General features: G+C 51.8%; 1 protein-coding gene across 1 annotated transcript in view; it reads left to right on the top strand.

The window, feature by feature from the left end:
- The first annotated feature begins 4,231 nt into the window (after positions 1-4,231).
- Positions 4,232-25,923, top strand: part of baiap3 (BAI1 associated protein 3) — a 296,698-nt gene continuing 275,006 nt past the window's right edge. The window contains 3 exon segments of the mRNA XM_086002220.1: positions 4,232-4,387; positions 25,501-25,520; positions 25,523-25,590. Of these exon segments, the coding sequence (XP_085858346.1) occupies positions 4,293-4,387; positions 25,501-25,520; positions 25,523-25,590 (183 nt within the window). The 5' untranslated portion in view covers positions 4,232-4,292.

Below are 25,923 nucleotides of genomic sequence, written 5' to 3'. Positions count from 1 at the left end.
ACCAGGACAGGGTCTGTGTACCAGTGCAGTGTTCACCAGGAGAGTCTGTGCACCAGTGCAGTGTTCACCAGGAGAGTCTGTGTACCAGTGCAGTGTTCACCAGGACAGACTCTGTGTAGCAGTGCAGTGTTCACCAGGACAGAGTCTGTGTACCAGTGCAGTGTTCACCAGGACAGAGTCTGTGTAGCAGTGCAGTGTTCACCAGGACAGAGTCTGTGTACCAGTGAAGTGTTCACCAGGAGAGGGTCTGTGTACCAGTGCAGTGTTCACCAGTGCTGAGTCTGTGTACCAGTGCAGTGTTCACCAGTGCAGAGTCTGTGTACCAGTGCAGTGTTCACCAGGAGAGTCTGTGTACCAGTGCAGTGTTCACCAGGACAGTCTCTGTGTACCAGTGCAGTGTTCACCAGGAGAGTCTGTGTTCCAGTGCAGTGTTCACCAGTGCAGAGTGTGTGTACCAGTGCAGTGTTCACCAGGAGAGTCTGTGTACCAGTGCAGTGTTCACCAGGAGAGGGTCTGTGTACCAGTGCAGTGTTCACCAGGAGAGTCTGTGTACCAGTGCAGTGTTCACCAGGAGAGAGTCTGTGTACCAGTGCAGTGTTCAACAGGAGAGTCTGTGTACCAGTGCAGTGTTCACCAGGACAGTGTGTGTACCAGTGCAGTGTTCACCAGGAGAGAGTCTGTGTACCAGTGCAGTGTTCACCAGGAGAGTCTGTCTACCAGTGGATTGTTCACCAGGAGAGGGTCTGTGTACCAGTGCAGTGTTCACCAGGACAGAGTCTGTGTACCAGTACAGTGTTCACCAGGACAGAGTCTGTGTACCAGTGCAGTGTTCACCAGGACAGAGTGTGTACCAGTGCAGTGTTCACCAGGACAGGGTCTGTGTACCAGTGCAGTGTTCGCCAGGAGAGTCTGTGTACCAGTGCAGTGTTCACCGGGAGAGAGTCTGTGTACCAGTGCAGTGCTCAGCAGGAGAGGGTCTGTGTGCCAGTGCAGTGTTCACCAGGAGAGAGTCTGTGTACCAGTGCAGTGTTCACCAGGAGAGAGTCTGTGCACCAGTGCAGTGTTCACCAGGAGAGGGTCTGTGTACCAGTGCAGTGTTCACCAGGAGAGAGTCTGTGTACCAGTGCAGTGTTCACTAGGACAGAGTCTGTGTACCAGTGCAGTGTTCACCAGGACTGAGTCTCTGTACCAGTGCAGTGTTCACCAGGAGAGAGTCTCTGTACCAGTGCAGTGTTCACCAGGACAGTGTCTGTGTACCATTGCAGTGTTCACCTGGACAGAGTCTGTGCACAAGTGCAGTGCTCACCAGGACAAAATCTGTGTACCAGTGCAGTGTTCACCAGGAGAGAGTCTGTGTACCAGTGCAGTGTTCACCAGGAGAGAGTCTGTGTACTAGTGCAGTGTTCACCAGGAGAGAGTGTGCCGACCAGTGCAGTGTTCACCAGGACAGAGTCTGTGTCCCAGTGCCGAGTTCACCAGGAGAGGATCTGTGTACCAGTGTAGTGTTCACCAGGAGAGGGTCTATGTACCAGTGCAGTGTTCACCAGTAGACAGTCTGAGTACCAGTGCAGTGTTCACCAGGAGAGGGTCTGTGTACCAGTGCAGTGTTCACCAGGAGAGAGTCTGTGTACCAGTGCAGTGTTCTCCAGGACAGAGTCCGTGTACCAGTGCAGTGTTCACCAGAACAGAGTCTGTGTACCAGTGCAGTGTTCACCAGGAGAGAGTCTGTGTACCAGTGCAGTGTTCAGCAGGAGAGGGTCTGTGTACCAGTGCAGTGTTCATCAGGAGAGTGTCTGTGTACCAGTGCCGAGTGCACCAGGAGAGGATCTGTGTACCAGTACAGTGTTCACCAGGAGAAGTTCTGTGTACCAGTGCAGTGTTCACCAGGAGAGAGTCTGTATACCAGTGCAGTGTTCACCAGGAGAGGGTCTGTGTACCAGTGCAGTGTTCACCAGGACAGAGTCTGTGTACCAGTGCCGAGTTCACCAGGAGAGGATCTGTGTACCAGTGCAGTGTTCCCCAAGACAGTTTGTGTACCAGTGCAGTGTTCACCAGCACAGAGTCCGCGTACCAGTGCAGTGTTCACCAGGAGACAGTCTGAGTACCAGTGCAGTGTTCACCAGGAGAGGGTCTGTGTACCAGTGCAGTGTTCACCAGGAGAGAATCTGTGTACCAGTGCAGTGTTCTCCAGGACAGAGTCCGTGTACCAGTGCAGTGTTCACCAGGACAGAGTCTGTGTACCAGTGCAGTGTTCACCAGGACAGAGTCTGTGTACCAGTGCAGTGTTCACCAGGAGAGGGTCTGTGTACCAGTGCAGTGTTCATCAGGAGAGGGTCTGTGTACCAGTGCCGAGTGCACCAGGAGAGGATCTGTGTACCAGTGCAGTGTTCACCAGGAGAAGTTCTGTGTACCAGTGCAGTGTTCACCAGGAGAGAGTCTGTATACCAGTGCAGTGTTCACCAGGAGAGGGTCTGTGTACCAGTGCAGTGTTCACCAGGACAGAGTCTGTGTACCAGTGCCGAGTTCACCAGGAGAGGATCTGTGTACCAGTGCAGTGTTCCCCAAGACAGTTTGTGTACCAGTGCAGTGTTCACCAGCACAGAGTCCGCGTACCAGTGCAGTATTCACCAGGACAGAGTCTGTGCATCAGTGCAGTGTTCACCAGGAGAGGGTCTGTGTACCAGTGCAGTGTTCACTAGGACAGGGTCTGTGTACCAGTGCAATGTTCACCAGGAAAGGGCCTGTGTACCAGTGCAGTGTTCACCAGGACAGAGTCTGTGTACCAGTGCAGTATTCACCAGGACAGTCTGTGTACCAGTGCAGTGTTCACCAGGACAGAGTCTGTGTGCCAGTGCAATGTTCAGCAGGAGAGGGTCTGTGTACCAGTGCAGTGTTCACCAGGAGAGGGTCTGTGTACCAGTGCAGTGTTCACCAGGACAGAGTGTGTACCAGTGCAGTGTTCACCAGGACAGAGTTTGTGTACCACTGCAGTGTTCAGCAGGAGAGGGTCTGTGTTCCAGTGCAGTGTTCACCAGCAGATAGATTGTGTACCAGTGCCGTGTTCACCAGGACAGAGTCTGTGTACCAGTTCAGTGTTCACCAGGAGATGGCCTGTATACCAGTGCAGTGTTCACCAGGACAGAGTGTGTGTACCAGTGCAGTGTTCACCAGGACAGTCTGTGTACCAGTGCTGTGTTTACCAGGACAAAGTCTGTGTACCAGTGCAGTGTTCAGCAGGAGAGGGTCTGTGTACCAGTGCAGTGTTCACCAGGAGAGGGTCTGTGTACCAGTGCAGTGTTCACCAGGACAGACTGTGTACCAGTGATGTGTTCACCAGGACAGAGTCTGTGTACAAGTGCAGTGTTCACCAGTACAGAGTCTCTGAACCAGTGCAGTGTTCACCAGTACAGAGTCTCTGAACCAGTGCAGTGTTCACCAGGAGAGTCTGTGTACCAGTGCAGTGTTCACCAGGACAGAGTCTGTATACCAGTGCAGTGTTCACCAGGAGAGAGTCTGTGTACCAGTGCAGTGTTCACCAGGAGAGAGTCTGTGTACCAGTGCAGTGTTCACCAGGAGAGAGTCTGTGTACCAGTGCAGTGTTCACCAGGACAGAGTCTGTGTACCAGTGCAGTGTTCACCAGGAGAGAGTCTGTGTACCAGTGCAGTGTTCACCAGGACAGTGTCTGTGTACCAGTGCAGTGTTCACCAGGAGAGAGTCTGTGCACCAGTGCAGTGTTCACCAGGAGAGAGTCTGTGCACCAGTGCAGTGTTCACCAGGACAGAGTCTGTATACCAGTGCAGTGGTTGAATGGGCGAAGTTAATTCAAATATAATTGAAGTTTTTTTAAATGAAAAGCGGAACAGCTCTTTGAAGTGTCCATAAATACTAACCATCTGTGCTTCTCGTTCCAATTGATAGCACTATTTGAGATCTGTCGAGGGGGTGGGTCGGAAGGGTCGGGAGTGTCCTGAGTGTCGGAGCCCTTGCCCCTTGACCCTCGACCCTCGGTACCCGTGTTGTGTCTGTATTGGAGTGGACATACCGTGAACTCTGGGAGCAGGGAGGTTGGGAGCACAGTGTGGGCAGACTGTTAAACAGTCGATCTGTACTGGCACCAACACTTCTCCGCAGGGCAGGTCGGCCACAGCTGGTGAGCTTGATAAGTTCTTGGCTCAGTGCCAAGGGCACTTTTCTGGTTCTTATTTCTTAACTATTTTTACTTTCTGTTATTCCTCCTTCAGGTTTGCAACATTTCCTGCAGCTCGCTGAGTCTCTCTGCCGTGCTGGAGCAATGCAGCATCTCCCGAGCCGCCAGTCGCTCCGCCGGACGACAGCCGGACCCTCCCGCCCCACAGAGGAAGCCCACGCCACCGTCTGCCAGCCCAGGTAAGGGGGTCCGTAACCCACCCAACGCAGCCCTTCTCACAGCTCCTGTCAGGAATTCACCTGCTTTCAGATTTAAAAAACAAAATAAGAAGAGGACTTTGGACCGTGCTGTACCAAAAATATCAAATCTAATCATAACTGATCATTTTTATCAAGAATTAATCGTGGCACTTGAGAAACTCTCGGAGATTCTTGCTGCTCACCTCGAATTACTCTCCTGCTAAACACGAGTTTTTCCATCTCATTGTCAAGGAGACGCAGATAGTTCATGCACGAAGGGAGATAATCATAGAGTCATAGAAATAGAGTCACAATGGCACAGAAGGAGGCCATTCGGCCCATCGAGTCCGTGCTGGCTCTCTGTAGAGCAATCCAATCAGTCCCATTCCCCCGCTCTATCCCCGGAGCCCTGCAAGTTTATTTCCCTCAAGTGCCTATCCAGTCTCCCCTTGAAAACATTGAGTGTCTCCGCTTCCACCACTTCCGTCGGCAGCAAATTCCAGGTCCTCACCACTCGCTGCGTAAAAAGGTTTTCCCTCACGTCCCCCCTGTATCTCTTGCCCAAAACCTTAAATCTGTGTCCCCTAGTCCTTGTACCATCAACTAGTGGGAACAGCCTTTCCCCGTCTAGCCGATCCAAACCAGTCATAATCTTGTACACCTCGATCAAATCACCCCTCAACCTCCTTTGCTCTAATGAAAACAAATCCAGCTTCTCCAACCTGCCCTTGTAGCTAAGATCCCCCATCCCCGGAACCATTCTGGTAAATCTCCCCTGCACCCTCGCGAGGACCTTCACATCCTTCCTAAAGTGTGGTGACCAGAACTGGACGCAATACTCCAGTTGTGGCCTAACCAGCGCTTTATAAAGGTTCAGCATAACTTCTCTACTTTTATACTTAATGGGGGAAAAATTTGGTTGGTTTGCGCCTCCCGTTAGTGCCCTAAGAGGGCGTTAATGGGGCGCAAAGCAACTAGCGCCCGGGCGCGGCGATGTTTGCGCCGCTCACGAAATTAACGACATTTTGTGGCGGCGCTAAACACTACCGCCACGATCTCCTGCGCCCGCGGATCGTGACATCAGTCGAGTGTGCAACGCCCTGGTAGCGCCCTGGACCAGATATTGAGTGGCGCCCCCTGCCTTACCGCCTGCCACTAGCAACGACAGGTTGAGGGGAGCATTTTGCAGTCGGGAGGGGACTGGGGGAGTGCTATTTAAAGGCGACTGCTTCCTGCCTGTTTTTGTCGGCGACATTTTTGCAGCACGCATTCAGAGAGAGAGAGAGAGAGACGCTGTGTGAAGGAGTTTTGGGTACTGAGCAGCACTTTGCCGGTTCATTCTGATTTGATCTTCCTTGCACTGATTTAGAAGAGACTGTGGGGGCTGCACTCTGAGCTCTTTCCCTGGGCCTCTCCATTGTTCTTTCCAGCAGATTTGATCTACAGGTCTCTCCAGGCCGAGATTCAAGGCTGCAATGAGCAGGGTGTGGATGGAGAGCAAGATCAACCCTCCCCTTTAAGAACTGGCCGGCGCCAGTGTGTCTGTGTTCCATTGCTGACTGACATCATATGAGCATCGCCAGCGCTCTGAGGTAGCGCCTCGCTCCTCGGCGTTAGCACCTTAAGAGAGGTGTGTAGCGCCTGATTTAGCGCTCCAATCAACTCCGGGGGCGAGAGAGGCAAATTTCGCGCTTAGCGCTAAACTTCTGGCCCAGCTAATATTAGCCCCAAAATGGCCGATACCCAATTTTCCCACCATAAAACCTCAAGCGAGACGAGCGATTAAAAGAATTCCGCCCCCCCCCCAGAGATCAGACTCCCAGCAAAAGACCTCGAAAGCAATTGTGTTGGAAGCACTAATGGATAGGCCCAGGGAAAGAGCTCGGCACTGAGGAACCTCGAAAGTGGTGCTGAGGGCCAAAACTCCTTAGGACAGCGTTAAATCTCTCCAGACGTCTCTCTCCCTCTCAAACTGCGGGTACCAAAAATGTTGCCGACAAGAAAAGGCAGGACGCGCCCGCCTTTAAATAGCGTTCCCCCAGCCCCTTCCCGACTTGAAAACGTTCCCCTCTACCTGTCGCGGCAGGCGGTAAGGCGGTAAGGGGCGTGACTCAATATCTGGTACCGGGGCGTTGCACGCTTGACTGACGTCACGACCTGTGGGCGCAGGAGATCGTGGCGGTAGTGTTTAGCGCCGCCGCAAACAACGGATCAATTTCGCGAGCGGCGCAAACATCGCCGTGGTCGGGCGCTAAGTTCCTAGCGCCCTGTTAGCGCCACCCGGAGGCGCTATCGGGAGGCGCTAACCAACTGAATTTCTCCCCCCTAAACTGTAACACTGGCTGCTGTCCATTACTTTGACTCTGTGAATGTCCTCGGGATGTTTTTCTCTGTCAAAGAGAATTTCTATAAATGCAAGTTGTTGTTGTTGTTGTACCAGTCCGCACCTGTAAATCCAACAACTGCCTCGTCATTGACATGATTCACGGCCCAGCCAGGCCTGGCCCGGGACTCCAGGCCCAGCCAGGCCCACCCGGGACTCCAGGCCCAGCCAGGCCCACCCGGGACTCCAGGCCCAGCCCGGGACTCCAGGCCCCGCCGGGACCCCAGGCCCAGCCAGGCCCACCCGGGACTCCAGGCCCAGCCAGGCCCACCCAGGACTCCAGGCCCAGCCAGGCCCACCCGGGACTCCAGGCCCAGCCAGGCCCACCCGGGACTCCAGGCCCAGCCCGGGACACCAGGCCCAGCCAGACCCACCCGGGACTCCAGGCCCAGCCAGGCCCACCCGGGACTTCAGGCCCAGCCCGGGACTCCAGGCCCAGCCCGGGACTCCAGGACTCCAGGCCCAGCCCGGGACACCAGGCCCAGCCCGGGACCCCAGGCCCCGCCGGGACTCCAGGCCCAGCCCGGGACACCACGCCCAGCCAGGCCCACCCGGGACTCCAGGCCCAGCCCGGGACTCCAGGACTCCAGGCCCAGCCCAGGACACCAGGCCCAGCCCGGGACCCCAGGCCCAGCCCGGGACCCCAGGCCCAGCCCGGGACTCCAGGACTCCAGGCCCACCCGGGACACCAGGCCCAGCCCGGGACTCCAGGCCCAGCCCGGGACCCCAGGCCCAGCCGGGACTCCAGGACTCCAGGCCCAGCCGGGACTCCAGGCCCAGCCAGGCCCACCCAGGACTCCAGGCCCAGCCCGGGACTCCAGGACTCCAAGCCCAGCCCGGGACTCCAGGCCCAGCCCGGGATCCCAGGCCCACCCAGGACTCCAGGCCCAGCCGGGACTCCAGGCCCAGCCAGGCCCACCCAGGACTCCAGGCCCAGCCCGGGACTCCAGGACTCCAAGCCCAGCCGGGACTCCAGACCCAGCCCGCGACTCCAGGCCCAGCCAGACCTACCCGGGACACCAGGCCCAGCCCGGGACTCCAGGCCCAGCCCGGGACTCCAGGACTCCAGGCCCAGCCCGGGACACCAGGCCCAGCCCGGGACCCCAGGCCCCGCCGGGACTCCAGGCCCAGCCCGGGACACCAGGCCCAGCCAGGCCCACCCGGGACTCCAGGCCCAGCCCGGGACTCCAGGACTCCAGGCCCAGCCCAGGACACCAGGCCCAGCCCGGGACCCCAGGCCCAGCCCGGGACCCCAGGCCCAGCCCGGGACTCCAGGACTCCAGGCCCACCCGGGACACCAGGCCCAGCCCGGGACTCCAGGCCCAGCCCGGGACCCCAGGCCCAGCCGGGACTCCAGGACTCCAGGCCCAGCCGGGACTCCAGGCCCAGCCAGGCCCACCCAGGACTCCAGGCCCAGCCCGGGACTCCAGGACTCCAAGCCCAGCCCGGGACTCCAGGCCCAGCCCGGGATCCCAGGCCCACCCAGGACTCCAGGCCCAGCCGGGACTCCAGGCCCAGCCAGGCCCACCCAGGACTCCAGGCCCAGCCTGGGACTCCAGGACTCCAAGCCCAGCCGGGACTCCAGGCCCAGCCCGCGACTCCAGGAATCCAGGCCCCAGCCCAGGACCCCAGGCCCCGCCGGGACTCCAGGCCCAACCTACATGGTTGACCTTTCATTTCCGATGAGCAATAAATGTCAAATGTTGTTAAGTAAACACAGCTTGAGGTCACTCGGGGGAACAATTCGTGTTCGCCAGCAAAGTTGCTGCTCAGCGAGTGAATTGGTCGAGGGGGGGTTGGAGTTAGGTGGTGCACTGCTCAGCTTCCGTGCTACACCGTCACTGCTGGCGTTGCCGGAGGATCCGGGATGACGTTCCTGCCCAGGTCCGGCATTGCAGCTTCCCACAGCCAATGGGAGCGAAGCTGCGGAGCTCGCAGGGAATTGTGGGCGATGAAGAGGTCTGAGAATTAAAGGGGCCACGCACACTGAAGCAATACAAAATAAAACGCAGTGAATCAATAACATTTTTCTGCCTTTTAAGAAATATTCAATATTTAAAAGAAGTTCCAAATGTGACTATTCAGCTGTTAAAGCTGAATTACCTTCCTAACCTCAACAAATGGGAAAACTGCCTCAGCACTAACACCAAATGGCTCAGCGAGCCAGGGAAGGGGCACTGAGGGTCTCGCACGCAGCACTCCAGCTTTGTGCAAAGAGTCAACACTGCAAGAGCAGCCCTCTACCCACAGGGGCCAGGAGGCCCTCCAGAAAGTACGATGTGGGAGTACGTCACCAAGGCATTCACTGCCAGCAGTGTCGCCCCCACCACCAGGCTCCAGTGCCCAAAGAAGCTTCATGACCTCAGACCACTGGTCAAGGTCAAAAGCCGTCTCCTACCAACTGCACCATTAGCCTCACACACTGCTCAATGCACAACCCTCAATCACTCACCTACCAACAATCTGCACCAATGACGAGGCACATCTCCCATTCCTAGCATCACCTCATCCCCTTGGAAGAGACGGTGCAGGCCATTCTTGGCAGGGGCATGATTGAGCTCTTGCCCAGTGGCAGGTTTAAAGAATACAAGATGTGGGTATCCTCGTACGATATCCTCCTTCTGGCACACACCTCTTGCTCTCCCGCCCTCCCGTCAGCACAACTCCACCCTGTGTCTCCCTCATTTCACACACCCAAGAAATGCAGCCTGCCCAGCCCGTGGGTCAACAAGAGGCAGCCTGCCCAGCCCGTGGGTCAACAAGAGGCAGCCTGCCCAGCCCGTGGGTCAACAAGAGGCAGCCTGCCCAGCCCGTGGGTCAACAAGAGGCAGCCTGCCCAGCCCGTGGGTCAACAAGAGGCAGCCTGCCCAGCCCGTGGGTCAACAAGAGGCAGCCTGCCCAGCCCGTGGGTCAACAAGAGGCAGCCTGCCCAGCCAGTGGGTCAACAGGAGGAGGCAGCCTGCCCAGCCCGTGGGTCAACAAGAGGAGGCAGCCTGCCCAGCCCGTGGGTCAACAAGAGGCAGCCTGCCCAGCCAGTGGGTCAACAGGAAGAGGCAGCCTGCCCAGCCCGCGGGTCAACAAGAGGCAGCCTGCCCAGCCCGTGGGTCAACAAGAGGAGGCAGCCTGCCCAGCCCGTGGGTCAACAAGAGGAGGCAGCCTGCCCAGCCCGTGGGTCAACAAGAGGCAGCCTGCCCAGCCCGTGGGTCAACAAGAAGAGGCAGCCTGCCCAGCCAGTGGGTCAACAAGAGGAGGCAGCCTGCCCAGCCCGTGGGTCAACAAGAGGAGGCAGCCTGCCCAGCCCGTGGGTCAACAAGAGGAGGCAGCCTGCCCAGCCCGTGGGTCAACAAGAGGCAGCCTGCCCAGCCCGTGGGTCAACAAGAAGAGGCAGCCTGCCCAGCCAGTGGGTCAACAAGAGGAGGCAGCCTGCCCAGCCCGTGGGTCAACAAGAGGCAGCCTGCCCAGCCCGTGGGTCAACAAGAGGAGGCAGCCTGCCCAGCCCGTGGGTCAACAAGAGGCAGCCTGCCCAGCCCGTGGGTCAACAAGAGGCAGCCTGCCCAGCCCGTGGGTCAACAAGAAGAGGCAGCCTGCCCAGCCCGTGGGTCAACAGGAAGAGGCAGCCTGCCCAGCCAGTGGGTCAACAGGAAGAGGCAGCCTGCCCAGCCCGTGGGTCAACAAGAGGAGGCAGCCTGCCCAGCCCGTGGGTCAACAAGAGGAGGCAGCCTGCCCAGCCCGTGGGTCAACAAGAGGAGGCAGCCTGCCCAGCCCGTGGGTCAACAAGAAGAGGCAGCCTGCCCAGCCCGTGGGTCAACAAGAGGAGGCAGCCTGCCCAGCCCGTGGGTCAACAAGAAGAGGCAGCCTGCCCAGCCCGTGGGTCAACAAGAGAAGACAGCCTGCCCAGCCAGTGGAACCGCAGGCAGATGATTCCATCCCGGATAACCCAGCCACAAAGCGGCTGTCTGGGAGGCATCCTTCTGTGGCTTCCTCCTCATCAGCTTCCTCCTCTTCCCTCTGCAAGCGGATGCTGTAAATGTGGAAAAAACAGCATAAAATGCTGGAAATCCTCAGTTGGTCAGGCAGCATGTCAACCTGAGATGTGAACTGTGTTTTTCTTTCCACGGATGATGCGAGACGTGCTGAGTATTCGCAGCATGTTCTGTCTTCCCAGCAGCACTCACGACACACTTAAAAAACTTTTCACATCTATTGCAGCAAGCCACCACTTCAATAAAATAAAATAAAAAACTGTCTGAACCCTTAAATTCAAACTGACCTGAATGATGTGTGAATTGAAAAGGAATTGGGCGGGGGAGGGATGATCTGCAGACATCACCACTGTCGGCCTGGTTAACCAGCGCTGAATTCAGCGCTAGGGTCGAAGGTCGCGTTGGTGGCGTTAAGTCGCCGTTGCGCGCCCATTGACGTTTCTGCGGGGTGCTGCCTGTTACCATCTGCGCAAAGGGGAAGAGGAATATGGCGGCTGTCGCGGGACCCGCCACCAGCTGGCGAAATTGCGGCGGGCGCCATTTTATTGTCATTCCATGGTGCTACGGTGTGGCAGTGAGTGCGTGAATTTCTAGCCCTCAGAGTTTAATTGTTATTTGGGGATTGAAATTGCCAATGGCCCCCACAAGAGGAAATATATTTAAAAAAACGTCCACACCTCAGCAGTTTAAAACCAGGGTCATGTTCTTCCTCAATCTTCAATTAGCACGGGTTCAGTTCTGTGAATCTCTCCTCATAAGTTCCATACTAAACCCAGCTGAATCCCAACCTCTCCCCCAACTTACACAATGATAAAATATTTGGAACTTGCGGCATGTCATTGCGTTCTAGTTCCAGAGGTGAAAGGCCAGTGTCCTGGTTTCTCAATACCCAGCACTCCACACTCAACCCTCCCCCTGCCCACTTCCTTTTCAATTCAGTTTTTCTTTGCTCATCTCCCAGTGCAATTCTTCCTGTTTTTAAATTCCCTTTTTTCTAACCTATACTTGACCTAAAACACAGACACGTCTGGTGCCAGATGTGAATGGATAGAATTAGACTCGGTCAGTGGGTCATTACAGCTCAGTGGAATGGCCAGGCCAACACCGGCTCTCGAGTGCAAGCCTCGGGGATTGGGGCTGTTCTGGGAACAGAAACCGGACACTGGGAACAGAAACCGGACACTGGGAACAGAAACCGGACACTGGGAAACATATTGGACACTGGGAACAGAAACTGAACACTGGAAAACATATAAGAACATAAGAAATAGGAGCAGGAGTAGGCCATACGGCCCCTCGGGCCTGCTCCACCATTCAATAGGATCATGGCTGATCCGAACCTAGACTCACGTCCACTTCCCTGCCCGCTCCCCATAACCCCTAATTCCCTTATCTATCTCCGTTTTAAATGTATTTAATGTCGCAGCTTCCACAGCTCTCTGAGGTAGCAAATTCCATAGATTTACTACCCTCTGAGTGAAGAAGTTTCTCCTCATCTCAGTTTTGAAAGGGCAGCCCCTTATTCTAAGATTATGCCCCCTAGTTCTAGTCTCACCCATCAGTGGAAACATCCTCCCTGCATCCACCCAATCAAGCCCCCTCACAATCTTATATGTTTCGATAAGATCGTCTCTCATTCTTCTGAATTCCAATGAGTAGAGGCCCAACCTACTCAACCTTTCCTCATAAGTCACCCCCTCATCTCCGGAATCAACCGAGTGAACCTTCTCTGAACTGCCTCGAGAGCAAGTATATCTTTTCTTAAATATGGAAACCAATACTGTACGCAATATTCCAGGTGTGGCCTCACCAGTACCCTGTATAACTGCAGCAAGACTTCCCTGTTTTTATACTCCATCCCTTTTGCAATAAAAGCCAAGATTCCATTGGCCTTCCTGATCACCTGCTGTACCTGCATACTAACCTTCTGTGTTTCATGCACCAGGACCCCCAGATCCCTTTGTACTGTAGCACTTTGCAGTTTCTCTCCATTTAGATAATAACTTGCTCTTTGATTTTTTCTGCCAAAGTGCATAACCTCACACTTTCCAACATTATATTCCATCTGCCAAATTTCTGCCCACTCACTTAGCCTGTCTATGTCCTTTTGCAGGTTTTTTATGTCCTCCTCGCTCACTGCTTTCCCTCCCATCTTTGTATCGTCGGCAAACTTGGATACGTTGCACTTGGTCCCTTCCTCCAAATCATTAATATAGATGTAAATAGTTGGGGTCCCAGCACTGACCCCTGCGGAACACCACTAGTCACTGATTGCCAACCCGAGAATGAACCATTTATCCCAACTCTCTGTTTTCTGTTAGATAGCCAATCTTCCACCCATGCCAGTATATTACCCCCAATCCCGTGATTTTTTTATCTTGTGCAGTAATCTTTTGTGTGGCACCTTGTCAAATGCCTTTTGGAAGTCCAAATACACTACATCCACTGATTCCCCTTTATCTACCCTGTTTGTTACGTCCTCAAAGAATTCGAGCAAATTTGTCAAACATGACTTCCCCTTCATAAAACCATGCTGACTCTGTCCGATTAAATTATGCTTATCCAAATGCCCTGTTACTGCTTCCTTAATAATGGACTCCAACATTTTACCAACCACAGATGTTAGGCTAACCGGTCTATAGTTTCCAGCATTTTGTCTACTTCCCTTTTTAAATAAGGGCGTTACATTAGCAGTTTTCCAATCTGCTGGGACCTTTCCTGAATCCAGGGAGTTCTGGAAAATTACCACTAATGCATCCGTAATCCTCACCGTCACTTCTCTCGAGACCCTAGGATGTAAGCCATCAGGTCCAGGGGATTTATCCGCCTTAAGTCCCATTATCTTACTGAGTACCACCTCCTTAGTGATTTTAATCGTGTTTAGCTCCTCCCCCCCATAGCCCCCTGTTTGTCCAGTGTTGGGATATTTTTAATGCCCTCTACTGTAAAGACTGAAACAAAATATTTGTTCAGCGTTTTTGCCATCTCCATGTTCCTCACCACTAGCTTCCCGGTCTCGTCCTCTAAGGGACCAACATTCACTTTAGCCACCCTTTTTCTTTTTATATAACTGTAGAAACTCTTGCTATCTGTTTTTATATTTTTTGCTAGTTTACTTTCATAATCTATCTTCCCTTTCTTAATTAATCTTTTAGATATTCTTTGCTGGCTTTTAAATGCTTCCCAATCTTCTATCCTCCCACTAGATTTGGCTACTTTATATGCCCTTGTTTTCAGTCGGATACTATCCTTTATTACTCTACTTAGCCACGGATGGCTGTCTTTTCTTTTACGCCCCTTTTTCGTCAGTGGAATATATTTTTCTTGAAAGTTGTGAAATATCTCCTTGAATGTACACCACTGCTCATGTACCGTCTTACACTTTAATCTATTTTCCCAGTCCACTTTAGTCAACTCTGCTCTCATACCTTCATATTGGACACTGGGAACAGAAACCGGACACTGGGAAACATATTGGGCACTGGGAAACATTTTGGCACTGGGAACAGAAACCGGACACTGGGAACAGAAACCGGACACTGGGAAACATATTGGGCACTGGGAACAGAAACCGGACACTGGGAACAGAAACCAGGAAAGTTACATACACAAGGAATTAAAACAGAAAATGCTGGAGATACTCAGCAGGTCAGGCAGCATCTGTGAAGAGAGAAACAGAGTTAATGTTTCGGGTCGATGACCTTTTGTCAGAACTGGAAAAGCTGGAGATGTAACAGGTTTTAAGCAAGTGTCGGGGCTGGGAGAGGGGGGAGGGGATGAAAGAACAAAAGGGAAGGTCTGTGATAGGATGGAAGGCGGAAGAGGTTAAGAGACATTAAGAGATATTCAAGGCGAGAGGAGATGGTAATGGGACAGATTAAGAAACAAAGGATGGCTCTTGATGAAGTGTAAATTATGCTGGCAGAATGGAAGACAGCTGCCATGTGGGGGAGAAGAAAAAAAGACAGACAAAGAGTGTGGCTAAAAAATATATATATGATAGGGGCCGAGGTTATGGTCTGAAATTGTTGAACTCGATATTGAATCCGGAAGGCTGTAAAGTACCTAATCGAAAGATGAGGTGCTGTTCCTCGAGCTTACGCTGAGCTTCCGTGGAACAATGCAAGAGGCCGAGGACGGTGCGGTCTGAGTGGGAGTGGAGCGGTGAATTAAAATGCCATCAAGTGAAGTAAATCTGGCCATGGTGAGGCCAACCCTGACCTCACGGCAGCAATGTGGTCGGGCGATGATGCCCTGTGTCCTGTGCAGCATCAGGTGATTGCAGAGAAGTTTGGTGTTGTTGCTGGTGTTGGGGCTGATCGTGGTCAGATTCTGAGGACCAAGGTGAGACAGTATAAACCATACCCATGATGATGTAATAGATGGCAGCTGAGGTTGAGATGACAGAAGCGATCTGTCAATGGTGAGAGAGTTTGTTCCAATGAGGTGGCACTGGATAGAGTGTTTGCTCCAAACACTTGCAAGCTGCATAAAGCTCAATCTGTCTTCCAAATGCAGTAAGCAACAGCTTTTGAGCTTGGAAAGTGAACAGCTGTGAGATGGGAGCTTTTATAGCACATTTCAAGCTGTCAAGTCATGCGATGATTCCATGGCCGTACATCTCCTGCCCTGTTTACCTGACGTGATCTCCGAGCAGCGTGGACCCTGTGGGTGAGCTGGTAAATTTAAACGGTGAACCCAAAATTGTTGTTAATCCTCTGTTAGTAAGGTCAGAATGACCTGAATTGCCTCCCCTGCTGCTGTGTGTCGGGTCTGCTTGGCGCTGACAGACCCAACATCTGGGAAAGGCGTGTGGTGGTGGGTTGACAGCGGGGTCCCAACCCGCTGGGGAAAAAAACACTTTCCCACCCGAACCGCTGACCCCCCGGAAAATTCCCCCGTGTTTCTGCCTGTGTCTTTCTATTTCTCTGTCTCTCTCTGCCCTCTTTCACTTCATTCCTCTCTCTCCCACTCTCTCTTGTCTCTGTCTCTCTTCCCCCCTCCCTTTCCCCCTCTCACTTCCCCTACACTCATTCTCTCTCCCCTTTCCGTCTCCTTCTGCCACTCTCGGTCTCTGTCTCTCTCACTCTCTCTATGTCTCTCTCTCTCACTCTCTCTTTCTCTCTGTCTCTCTCACTCTCTCTATGTATCTCTCTCTCACTCTGTCTCTCTCTCTCACTCTCTCTTTCTCTCTGTCTCTCTCACTCTATGTATCTCTCTCTCACTCTCTGTCTCTCTCTCTCACTCTCTCTCTCTCTCACTCTCTCTGTCTCTCTCTCTCTCTCTCTGTCTCTGTGTCTCTCACTCTCTCACTCTCTCTCTCCCTCTCTGTCTGTGTGTGTCTCTCTCTCTCTCCCTCTCTCTCTATTTCTCCCTCTCTCTCCCTCTCTCTCTCTCGCTCTGTCTCTTTCACACTCTCTCTCACACACTCTCTCTCTCTGTCTCTCTCACACTCTCTCTGTCTCTCTCACATTCTCTCTCACATTCTCTCACTCTCTTTCTCTCCCTCTCTATTTCTCACTCTCTCCCCCTCTCTCTCCCTCTCTCTGTCTCTCTCTCACTCTCTCTTTCTCTCTCTCTCTGTCTCTCTCTCTCTCTTTCTCTCTGTCTCCCTGTCTCTCTCTCTCTCTGTCTCTCTCTCACTCTCTCTTTCTCTTTCTCTCTGTCTCTCTCTCTGTCTCTCTCTCTCTCTTTCTCTCTGTCTCTCTCTCTCTCTCTGTCTCTCTCTCACTCTCTCTGTCTCTCTCTCTCTCTCTCTCTCTCTCTCTCTCTCTCTCTCTCTCTCTGTCAATTCAATTCAATTCAAATTGCTTTATTGGCATGACAAGGTACATCTTATGTTGCCAAAGCACCGAAAAAAACATTTATGGTTGTACACATAAACGCAGATCTATCCATACAGTGTTAAACAGATATATCCCTGTGTGTATAAATATACACTCATATAATATGTATGTACTCTTTTCTTAGATTTAATGGTTGTCCCTCTGCTTATGGCAAGCTGTAACATAGGCCCAGAAATTCCAGAACGGGGCTGGCAGCGCGTGCAAGCCCCGTATTTACACTTACCCCGCGCTACTGCCGATCAGCTCCAGGGACGCCTGGAATTGGTGTTTCCAGAAGAAGAATCCCGGGCAGCGTATGACGTCACGCCGCCCAGGAGTGCAGCCAGCGCGAAGCCAGGAGCGTGCAGTGCAAGTGAGACACGCCCCTTGAGGTCTCAGTTTCACTGGACACGCCCCCAATGTTTCTGTCAAGCTGCTAACCATTTTTACATGCAAAGCAGCAGTTTAAATAGGTTTTTGGAAGTTTTTTGAAGATTTTGGTAACTTTCATAAACTTTTTTAAATGTTTACATTATTTTGAGTAATCTGAAGTAGTTTTAAAGAGAATTAAAGCAATTTAAAGACTTTTAAAAGCCCTAAAAGAATTTTTTTAATTCCATTTATTTATTTAGCAATGTCGTCGTCATACGTGTCTTCACACTGTTCCCTTTGGGGAACTGTATGAAGTGGTGGAAGGATTTATGGCCATGATTAACGCTCATTCCGTGACTGTAACCATCTTTGAACCAGCCATTAGGGTGGTTAGTCCTATGGCGGGAGGGTTTTACGGGCTTCCACAAGCTATACAAGGAGGGGGGGCCACCCACACCCACGGACGCAAATATCCCACTGGATGTCAACCCAGAATTTAGAGCCGGAGCTCCGACTCCACTTGCCGGGACTGTCTGGAGCGGGGTTCGAAACCCTACCCTGATCTGGCCCAGCGGCGGGGATCCTACCGCTATGACAAAGGCCCAATCCAATTAGCAACGTGAAATGGCAGCATAGGGCTCCAGTCACGGGGAGGGAAAAGGCGCAGGAAACGTATGGGTGTCACCTTTTGTGCGGAGTGGGCCTTTTGCGTAGCAGTAAGCATCCCCGCCGCTGGGCCAGAAGGAGTAGGGTTTTGAACCCCACTCCAGACAGTCCCGGCAAGTGGAGTCGGAGCTCCAACTTTAAATTCTGGGTGGACATCCAGCGGGATGCTTGCGTCCGTGGGTGTTGGTGGCCCCCCCCCCTCAGATGGGTTGTGGGAGCCCGTAAAACCCGCCCGCCATAGGACTAACCACCCTAATGGCTGGTTCAAAGATGGTTACGGTCACGGAATGAGCGTTAATCACGGCCATAAATCCTTCCACCACTTCATACAGTTCCCCAAAGGGAACAGTGTGAGGATACGTACGATGATGACCTCTTGCGCAATGCACCTCCTTGGACCCTCAGTCGCAGATGCGAGGGGGCAAGTTGTGCAATTGTTAAATTTTTTATTTTATTGACATGTAAAATGTTGGCCCAGTAATTCCCTTCCAAATGCGCTAGTACGGTCGGGGTACTTACGCATCTGGCCGGATGAAATGCCGGTTTTCAGCATGCACAGTGCATGTGGGGAAAACCGGCATTTCCTGTCCTCTGAACGAAGGGGTTCAGAGGCAGAACGCGTGCGACTGCACAGGCAGCGCGTGCGCAGTATAATTCGCCGCTTTCATTAATGCTTTCAGTGAGGTCCAGTCATTACAACTTACACATGAAAAAAGCATGGGTACAGTTGCTCCAGAGGCTGCGGAGGAAGATATTTCTTATTGTGGAGCTTCTGAAAGTATGTATGTCTGTATATATTCCTTTGCGTGTTATGTATATATTCCTTTACTTATGTGTATGAATGTATTATTTAATTATGACTTTCAGAGAAAGTAACTTATTGGAAAATCATAATTAAAAATATACATTCATACACATTAGTAAAGGAATATAAAACATACATACATATACGTAAAGGAATATATGTGGACATACATACATAACTCATTCTCACATTCCATTCACACAGCCACAATTGCTCCTTCTACCTACCGTTCTGAAAACCCGTTTAAAAAAAAAATTAAAGTTTAAAACTTAGTTAAAATTTCTTAAAATAACTTCCCTCCCTTTCCCAAACCTAAATATTGCATTTCATAAGCTCCTCCATAAAATATATCTCCTTCCCCAGCCAATGAACAACTTTACACTTGCTTTTTTTAAGTGCAAGTTCTAGGGACTTACCCTCACTGAATCCATCAGTGAAATCTACAAAGTTCACTGCACAAGCGCTGCCTGTGCAGTCGCACGCGCTGTGAATAGACCTCGGGTCTGGAAATGCCGGCGTTCCCCGCATGTGCTGTTCCTGCTGAACGCCGGCATTTCCAACGGCCAGATGCGTGAGTAACCCGACCGTACTCACGCTTCTGGCCTGGAATTTCTGGCCCATAGTGTGCCACTAAGGTTGCACAATTTCTCTGTTCCCCTAATAGGTATGGGAGTTTTTGGTCGTCATTCAAATTTTTGAATTCAGGGCATATTTTTATGAATTTTGGGTAGAAATTCCCCCTTATGCCCTGATATTTTCCACAAGCTGTGAGGAAGTGCATCTCTGTCTCCACCACTCCCTGACTGCAGTGAGAGCATATCCTGTCCTCTCTTGGCAGCCGGGTCTGTCTGTGTCTGCCTTTTTCGATGGCCAGGCTATGCTCACTAAGTCTGTACATAGTCATGGTTTTTCTCAATTTGCTATCATTTACCGTGGTCAGGTATTCAGCCATGTTGTATTGTCTGTTTAGGGCCAAGTAGCAATTGAGTTTGTTTTGGGTTTTTGTTGTTTCTGCCCAATATGTCAGATATTTTTCCTTTTGCTTAGTGACAATTGTGTTGGGTCGAATTCTCTGTGCTACGATGTCACTGTCCTGGGGCTGGTTATTATTCATAGTGTTAGTAGTTACTTCACTGAGTCCCAGGACTAGTTGACTGAGGGGACTCTTCTTTATGATCCTCTCTTGGCATTTCAGGGCTTCGTAATGATAGCAGTGGGGGTTGCTCATTTTTAGATGTTTCCAAAATTTGGTGGCTCTTTTTGGATAAGAACATAAGAAGAACATAAGAAATAGGAGCAGGAGTAGGCCATACGGCCCCTCGGGCCTGCTCCGCCATTCAATAGGATCATGGCTGATCTGAATCTAGACTCACGTCCACTTCCCTGCCCTCTCCCCGTAACCCCTAATTCCCTTATCTGCTAGGAAACTGTCTATCTCCATTTTAAATTTATTTAATGTTGCAGCTTCCACAGCTCTCTGGGGTAGCAAATTCCATAGATTTACTACCCTCTGAGTGAAGAAGTTTCTCCTCATCTCAATTTTGAAAGGGCAGCCCCTTATTCTAAGATTATGCCCCCTAGTTCTAGTCTCACCCATCAGTGGAAACATCCTCCCCGCATCCACCCGATCAAGCCCCCTCACAATCTTATATGTTTCGATAAGATCGCCTCTCATTCTTCTGAACTCCAATGAGTAGAGTCCCAACCTACTCAACCTTTCCTCATACGTCAACCCCCTCATCTCTGGAATCAACCGAGTGAACCTTCTCTGAACCGCCTCGAAAGCAAGTATATCTTTTCTTAAATATGGAAACCAAAAGTGCACGCAGTATTCCAGGTGTGGCCTCACCAGTACCCTGTATAACTGCAGCAAGACTTCCCTGTTTTTATACTCCATCCCCCTTGCAATAAAAGCCAAGATTCCATTGGCCTTCCTGATCACCTGCTGCACCTACATACTAACTTTTTGTGTTTCATGTACCAGGACCCCCAGATCCCTTTGTACTGTAGCACTTAGTAGTGGATATTGGCCTAGTTACATAAGAACATAAGAAATAGGAGCAGGAGTCGGCCAATCGGCCCCTCAAGCCTGCTCCGCCATTCAATAAGATCATGGCTGATCTGATCCTAACCGCCAATCCACTATCACAGAACCATCTCCTGAATCTAACAGAATTAGACACACGAAATAGGAGCAGGATCAGGCTACACGGCCCCTGGGCCTGCTCCGCTACCGACAGGGCCATGACCGATCCGAACCTAGACTCATGTCCAAATTCCTGCCCGCTCCCCGTAACCCTTAATTCCCTTTTCTTCTAGGAAACTGTCTATTTCTGTTTTAAATTTATGTAATGATGTAGCTTCTACAGCTTTTTGGGGCAGCATATTCCATGGACCTACCACCCTCTGAGTGAAGTAGTTCCTCCTCATCTCAGTTTTGAAAGAGCAGCCCCTTATTCTAAGACTATGCCCCCTAGTTCTAGTTTCACCCATCATCGGGAACATCTTCCCTGCATCCACCCGATCCAACCCCTTCACAATCTTATATGTTTCAATAAGATCGCCTCTCATTCTTCTGAACTCCAATGAGTAGAGTCCCAATCTACTCAACCTCTCCTCATATGTCCATCCCCTCATCCCCGGGATTAACCGAGTGAACCTTCTTTGTACTGACTCGAGAGCAAGTATGTCCTTTCTTAAGTTTGGACACCAAAACTGTACGCAGTATTCCAGGTGCGGCCTCACCAATACCTTGTACAACTGAAGCAATACCTCCCTATTTTTATATTCGATCCCCCTAGCAATGAAAGCCAACATTCCATTGGCCTTCTTAATCACTTGCTGCACCTGCATACTAACCTTTTGAGTTTCGTGCACCAGGACCCCCAGATCCCTTTGTACTTCAGTCCTGCCCTGCATGCATTGTTTGCGGTTTTCCTCTGAGTCCGGAGGATACTTTTACAGAATTCTGCATGTAGGATCTCAATTGGGTGTTTGTCCCATTTTGCAAATTCTTGTTGTGTTAGCGGTCCCCACACCTCACTGCCATAGAGTGCAATTGGTTCAATTACTGATTTAAAAATTTTGAGCCAAATGCCAATTGGGATTTCTATTTGGATTGATTTTTTAATGGCATAGAAAGCCCTTCTTGCTTTCTCTTTCAGTTCATTCACAGCCAGATGAAAATTTCCTGTAGAACTGATTTTTAAGCCTAAGTATGTGTAGTTTGTGGTTCAATTTTAGTTGTTCCTAGTGTGAAATTTATTCTGGGTCCCTGATGTCTGGATCTTTGCTGGAACACAAGAACTTTGGTTTTTTGGGGGTTTATTGTCAGGGCCCAGGTCTGACAGAATGTCTCTAGCAGATCCAGGTTCTGCTGTAGACCCTCCTTAGTTGGTGACAGCAGAACCAGGTCATCTGCATAGAGGAGGAATTTAACCTTGGAGTCATATAAGGTGAGGCCGGGTGCTGTAGATTGTTCAAGTAGTTTTGCCAATTCATTTATGTAAATATTAAAAGGTGTCGGTGAGATGGGCGAGCCCTGCGTCACACCACGCCCCTGAGAAGTATTTTGTTTGTTTGTCTCCAATTTTAACTGCACATTTATTGTTTGTATACATTGATTTAATTACATCATATGTTTTTCCCCTCACACCACTTTCAATAAGTTTCAAGAATAGGCCGTTGTGCCAAATGGAATCGAAAGCCTTCTGGAAACCTATAAAGCAGGCAAAAATTTTGCTTTAGTTCTGGTGAACATGTTTGTCAATTAGGGTGTGTAGGGTGAAGATATGATCCAATGTTCTATAATTTGGTAAGAATCCAATTTGGCTTTTACTCAAGACATTGTGCTCCTCAAGGAAGTTTATGTCTTTTGTTTATGTTCTTATGTTTCCCATGTGTCTCCATTTTGAATGGGCAATTCGTCGTGTTGCTTTTTGTGTAATGTATTCCAGTTGTCCCAGAAACAATTAGAATCAATAGATTCCTCAATGGAGCCGAGTGTATTCTTAATATACTGTTCTTTCTTCGTTCTGAGTGTGTTTTTGTATTGTGTTAGTGCCTGACAATAAGTAAGGCGTAATTCCTCGTTTTCTGGTTGTCTGTGTTTTTGGTTTGATATTTTTCTGAGTTTTTTCCTCATGTTATGACAGTCTGAATCAAACCATTTTTCGTGGTTTTTTGTTTTGGGTTTATTCTTGCGAACTTTCAAGTTTGACATTGATGCCAAATTATCAAAAATATTATTTAGGTTATTCACTGCCCGGTTTACGCCTTCTTTATTGTGAGTGTATGTGTTTTCCAGAAAGGTGTCCAAGAGAGCTTGAGTTGATTGATTACTAATTGCTTTCTGGTATTTTTCCGTGCTGTTTTTGGCCCATCTGTAGGATTTTTTAATGTTGTACAGCTTACTGGGTTGTGTTTCTGTGTTGGTTGTTTCTGTCCTTTTAAGATACGCAGTAATTTGACTGTGGTCTGACAGTGTTGTTTGTGTTTTGACTGTGAATGCTCTGAAAGAGGATGGGTCCAGATCCGTAATCATATAGTCTACGGTGCTGAAGCCAAGAGGTGACTCTCTCTCTGTCTCTCTCTCTCTCTCTCTCTCTCTCTCTCTCTGTCTCTCTCTCTCTGTCGCTCTCTGTCTCTCTGTCTCTCTCTGTCTCTCTCACTCTCACTCTCTGTCTGTGTCTCTTTCTCTCCCTCTCTCTCTCTCTGACTCTCTCTCTCTTTCTCTCTGTCTCTCTCTGTGTCTCTCTCTCTCTCCCTCTCTCTCTCTGTCGCTCTCACTCTCTCACTCTCTCACTCTCTGTCTCCTCTCTCTCTATCTCTCCCTCCCCCCTCTCTCTCTCTGTCTCTCTCTCTCTCCTCCCTCCCCCCCCTCTCTCTCTCTTTTCTCTCTCTGTCTCTCTTCTCTCTCTCTGTCTCTCTCTCTCCCTCCCCCCTCTCTGTCTCTCTCTGTCTCTCTTCTCTCTCTCTGTCTCTCTCTCTCTCTCTCCCCCTCTCTCTCTCTCTCTCTCTCCCTCCCCCCTCTCTGTCTCTCTCTGTCTCTCTTCTCTCTCTCTGTCTCTGTCTCTCTCTCTCCCCCCTCTCTCTCTCCCCCCCCTCTCTCTCTCTCTGTCTCTCTCTCTGTCTCTCTCTCTCTCTCTCTGGCTCTCTCTCTCTCTCACTCTCTCACCAGTAGCTGCAAACATTAAATAATTTTCTTCCAGAATTTTTGCTGACATTATTGTTGACAATCATTCAAAACTCATGTCTGATTTTGAAAGACTGTCTCTTGCTGATCCAGTGAATCTGGCCATCAGGATAATCTAAGAGATGGTCTCCTAGCAACAGTTCAAGGTCCATGCGATAGAAAATTTGCCAACCATAACCAGAATCCCACTCGATGTATCACCTGCATCACCGCCCCGCAATCCAGCAAAACATCATTCATATTTTATTAAATCAATTCTCCAAAATTCCCATCTGTCTCTGACTGCCCAGCCGATCCCCAAATACACTCAGTAAAACCCCGATCTGTGTCTGTCTGGGGGTCTCACTCCCCAGTACGGGGGCTCTGTGTCTGGGGGAGTCTCACTCCCCAGTACGGGGGTGTGTGTGTCTGGGGGTCCCCACTCCCCAGTACGGGGGGTGTGTGTGTCTGGGGGAGTCACCTCCCCAGTACGGGGGTGTGTCTGGGGGTCTCACTCCCCATACGGGGGGGTGTGTCTGGGGGTCTCACTCCCCAGTACGGGGGTGTGTCTGGGGTCTCAGACTCCCCAGTACGGGGGGCTCTGTGTCTGGGGGTCTCACTCCCCAGTACGGGGGGTGTGTGTGTCTGGGGGTCCCCACTCCCCAGTACGGGGGTGTGTGTGTCTGGGGGTGTCACTCCCCAGTACGGGGGGTGTGTGTGCGCCTGGGGGTCTCACTCCCCAGTACGGGGGGGTGTGTGCTGTCCTTGGGGGTGTCACTCCCCAGTATGGGGGGGCTCTGCGTCTGGGGGAGTCACTCCCAGTACGGGGGTGCTCTGTGTCTGGGTGTGTCACTCCCCAGTACGGGGGGTGTGTGTGTCTGGGGGTGTCACTCCCCAGTAACGGGGGATGTGTGTGTCTGGGGTCTCACTCCCCGTCTCACTCCCCAGTACGGGGGGCTCTGTGTCTGGGGGAGTCACTCCCCAGTACGGGGGGTGTGTGTGTCTGGGGGAGTCACTCCCCAGTACGGGGGGCTCTGTGTCTGGGGGAGTCACTCCCCAGTACGGGGGGTGTGTGTGTCCGGGGGAGTCACTCCCCAGTACGGGGGGCTCTGTGTCTGGGGGGTGTCACTCCCCAGTACGGGGGGCTCTGTGTCTGGGGGTCTCACTCCCCAGTACGGGGGGTGTGTCTGTCTGGGGGAGTCACTCCCCAGTACGGGGAGCTCTGTGTCTGGGGGTGTCTCTCCCCAGTACGGGGGGCTCTGTGTCTGGGGGTGTCTCTCCCCAGTACGGGGGGGCTCTGTGTCTGGGGGAGTCTCTCCCCAGTACGGGGGGCTCTGTGTCTGGGGGAGTCACTCCCCAGTACGGGGGGGGCTCTGTGTCTGGGGATCTCACTCCCCAGTACGGAGGGCTCTGTGTCTGGGGGAGTCCCTCCCCAGTACGGGGGGTGTGTCTGTCTGGGGGAATCACTCCCCAGTACGGGGGTCTGTGTCTGGGGGAGTCACTGCCCAGTGCGGGGGGCTCTGTGTGTGGGGGAGTCACTCCCCAGTACGGGGGGTGTGTCTGTCTGGGAGAGTCACTCCCCAGTACGGGGGGGGTGTCTGTCTGGGGGAGTCTCTCCCCAGTACGGGGGGTGTGTGTGTCTGGGAGAGTCACTCCCCAGTACGGGGGCTCTGTGTCTGGGGGAGTCTCTCCCCAGTACGGGGGGCTCTGTGTCTGGGGGTGTCACTCCCCAGTACGGGGGGCTCTGTGTCTGGGGGTGTCACTCCCCAGTACAGGGGGGCTCTGTGTCTGGGGGAGTCACTCCCCAGTACAGGGGGTGTATTGCTGGACCATCAAGCGGCCGTCTGCTGCTGAAGCCCCTTCCAACTCAGACAGTTTCAGAAATTGTATCTTCTCTTTGCGATAGGTCCGATGAAGGAGGTGACGGAGATTTTTTGAAAAGCTGAGCGCCATTCAATGGAAGCAGGAACGCCTGCAGCGGCTGGACTTTTCCCAGGTATGATCACCGTCTCCACACCACCCCAGGTATAATCACCGTCTCCATACCACCCCAGGTATGATCACCGTCTCCACACCACCCCAGGTATGATCACCGTCTTCACACCGCCCCAGGTATAATCACCGTCTCCACACCACCCCAGGTATGATCACAGTCTCCACACCACCCCAGGTATGATCACCGTCTCCACACCGCCCCAGGTATAATCACCGTCTTCACACCGCCCCAGGTATAATCACCGTTTCCATACCACCCCAGGTATGATCACTGTCTCCACACCGCCCCAGGTATGATCACCGTCTCCACACCACCCCAGGTATGATCACCGTC

This window comes from Somniosus microcephalus, chromosome 11, assembly GCF_052327205.1.
Source record: "Somniosus microcephalus isolate GS21.2 chromosome 11, FLI_Smic_1.0, whole genome shotgun sequence".
Classification (NCBI taxonomy): Eukaryota; Metazoa; Chordata; class Chondrichthyes; order Squaliformes; family Somniosidae; genus Somniosus; species Somniosus microcephalus.
Note: the sequence above shows the minus strand (reverse complement) of the source record. Positions and strands in the feature narration are given on the sequence as shown.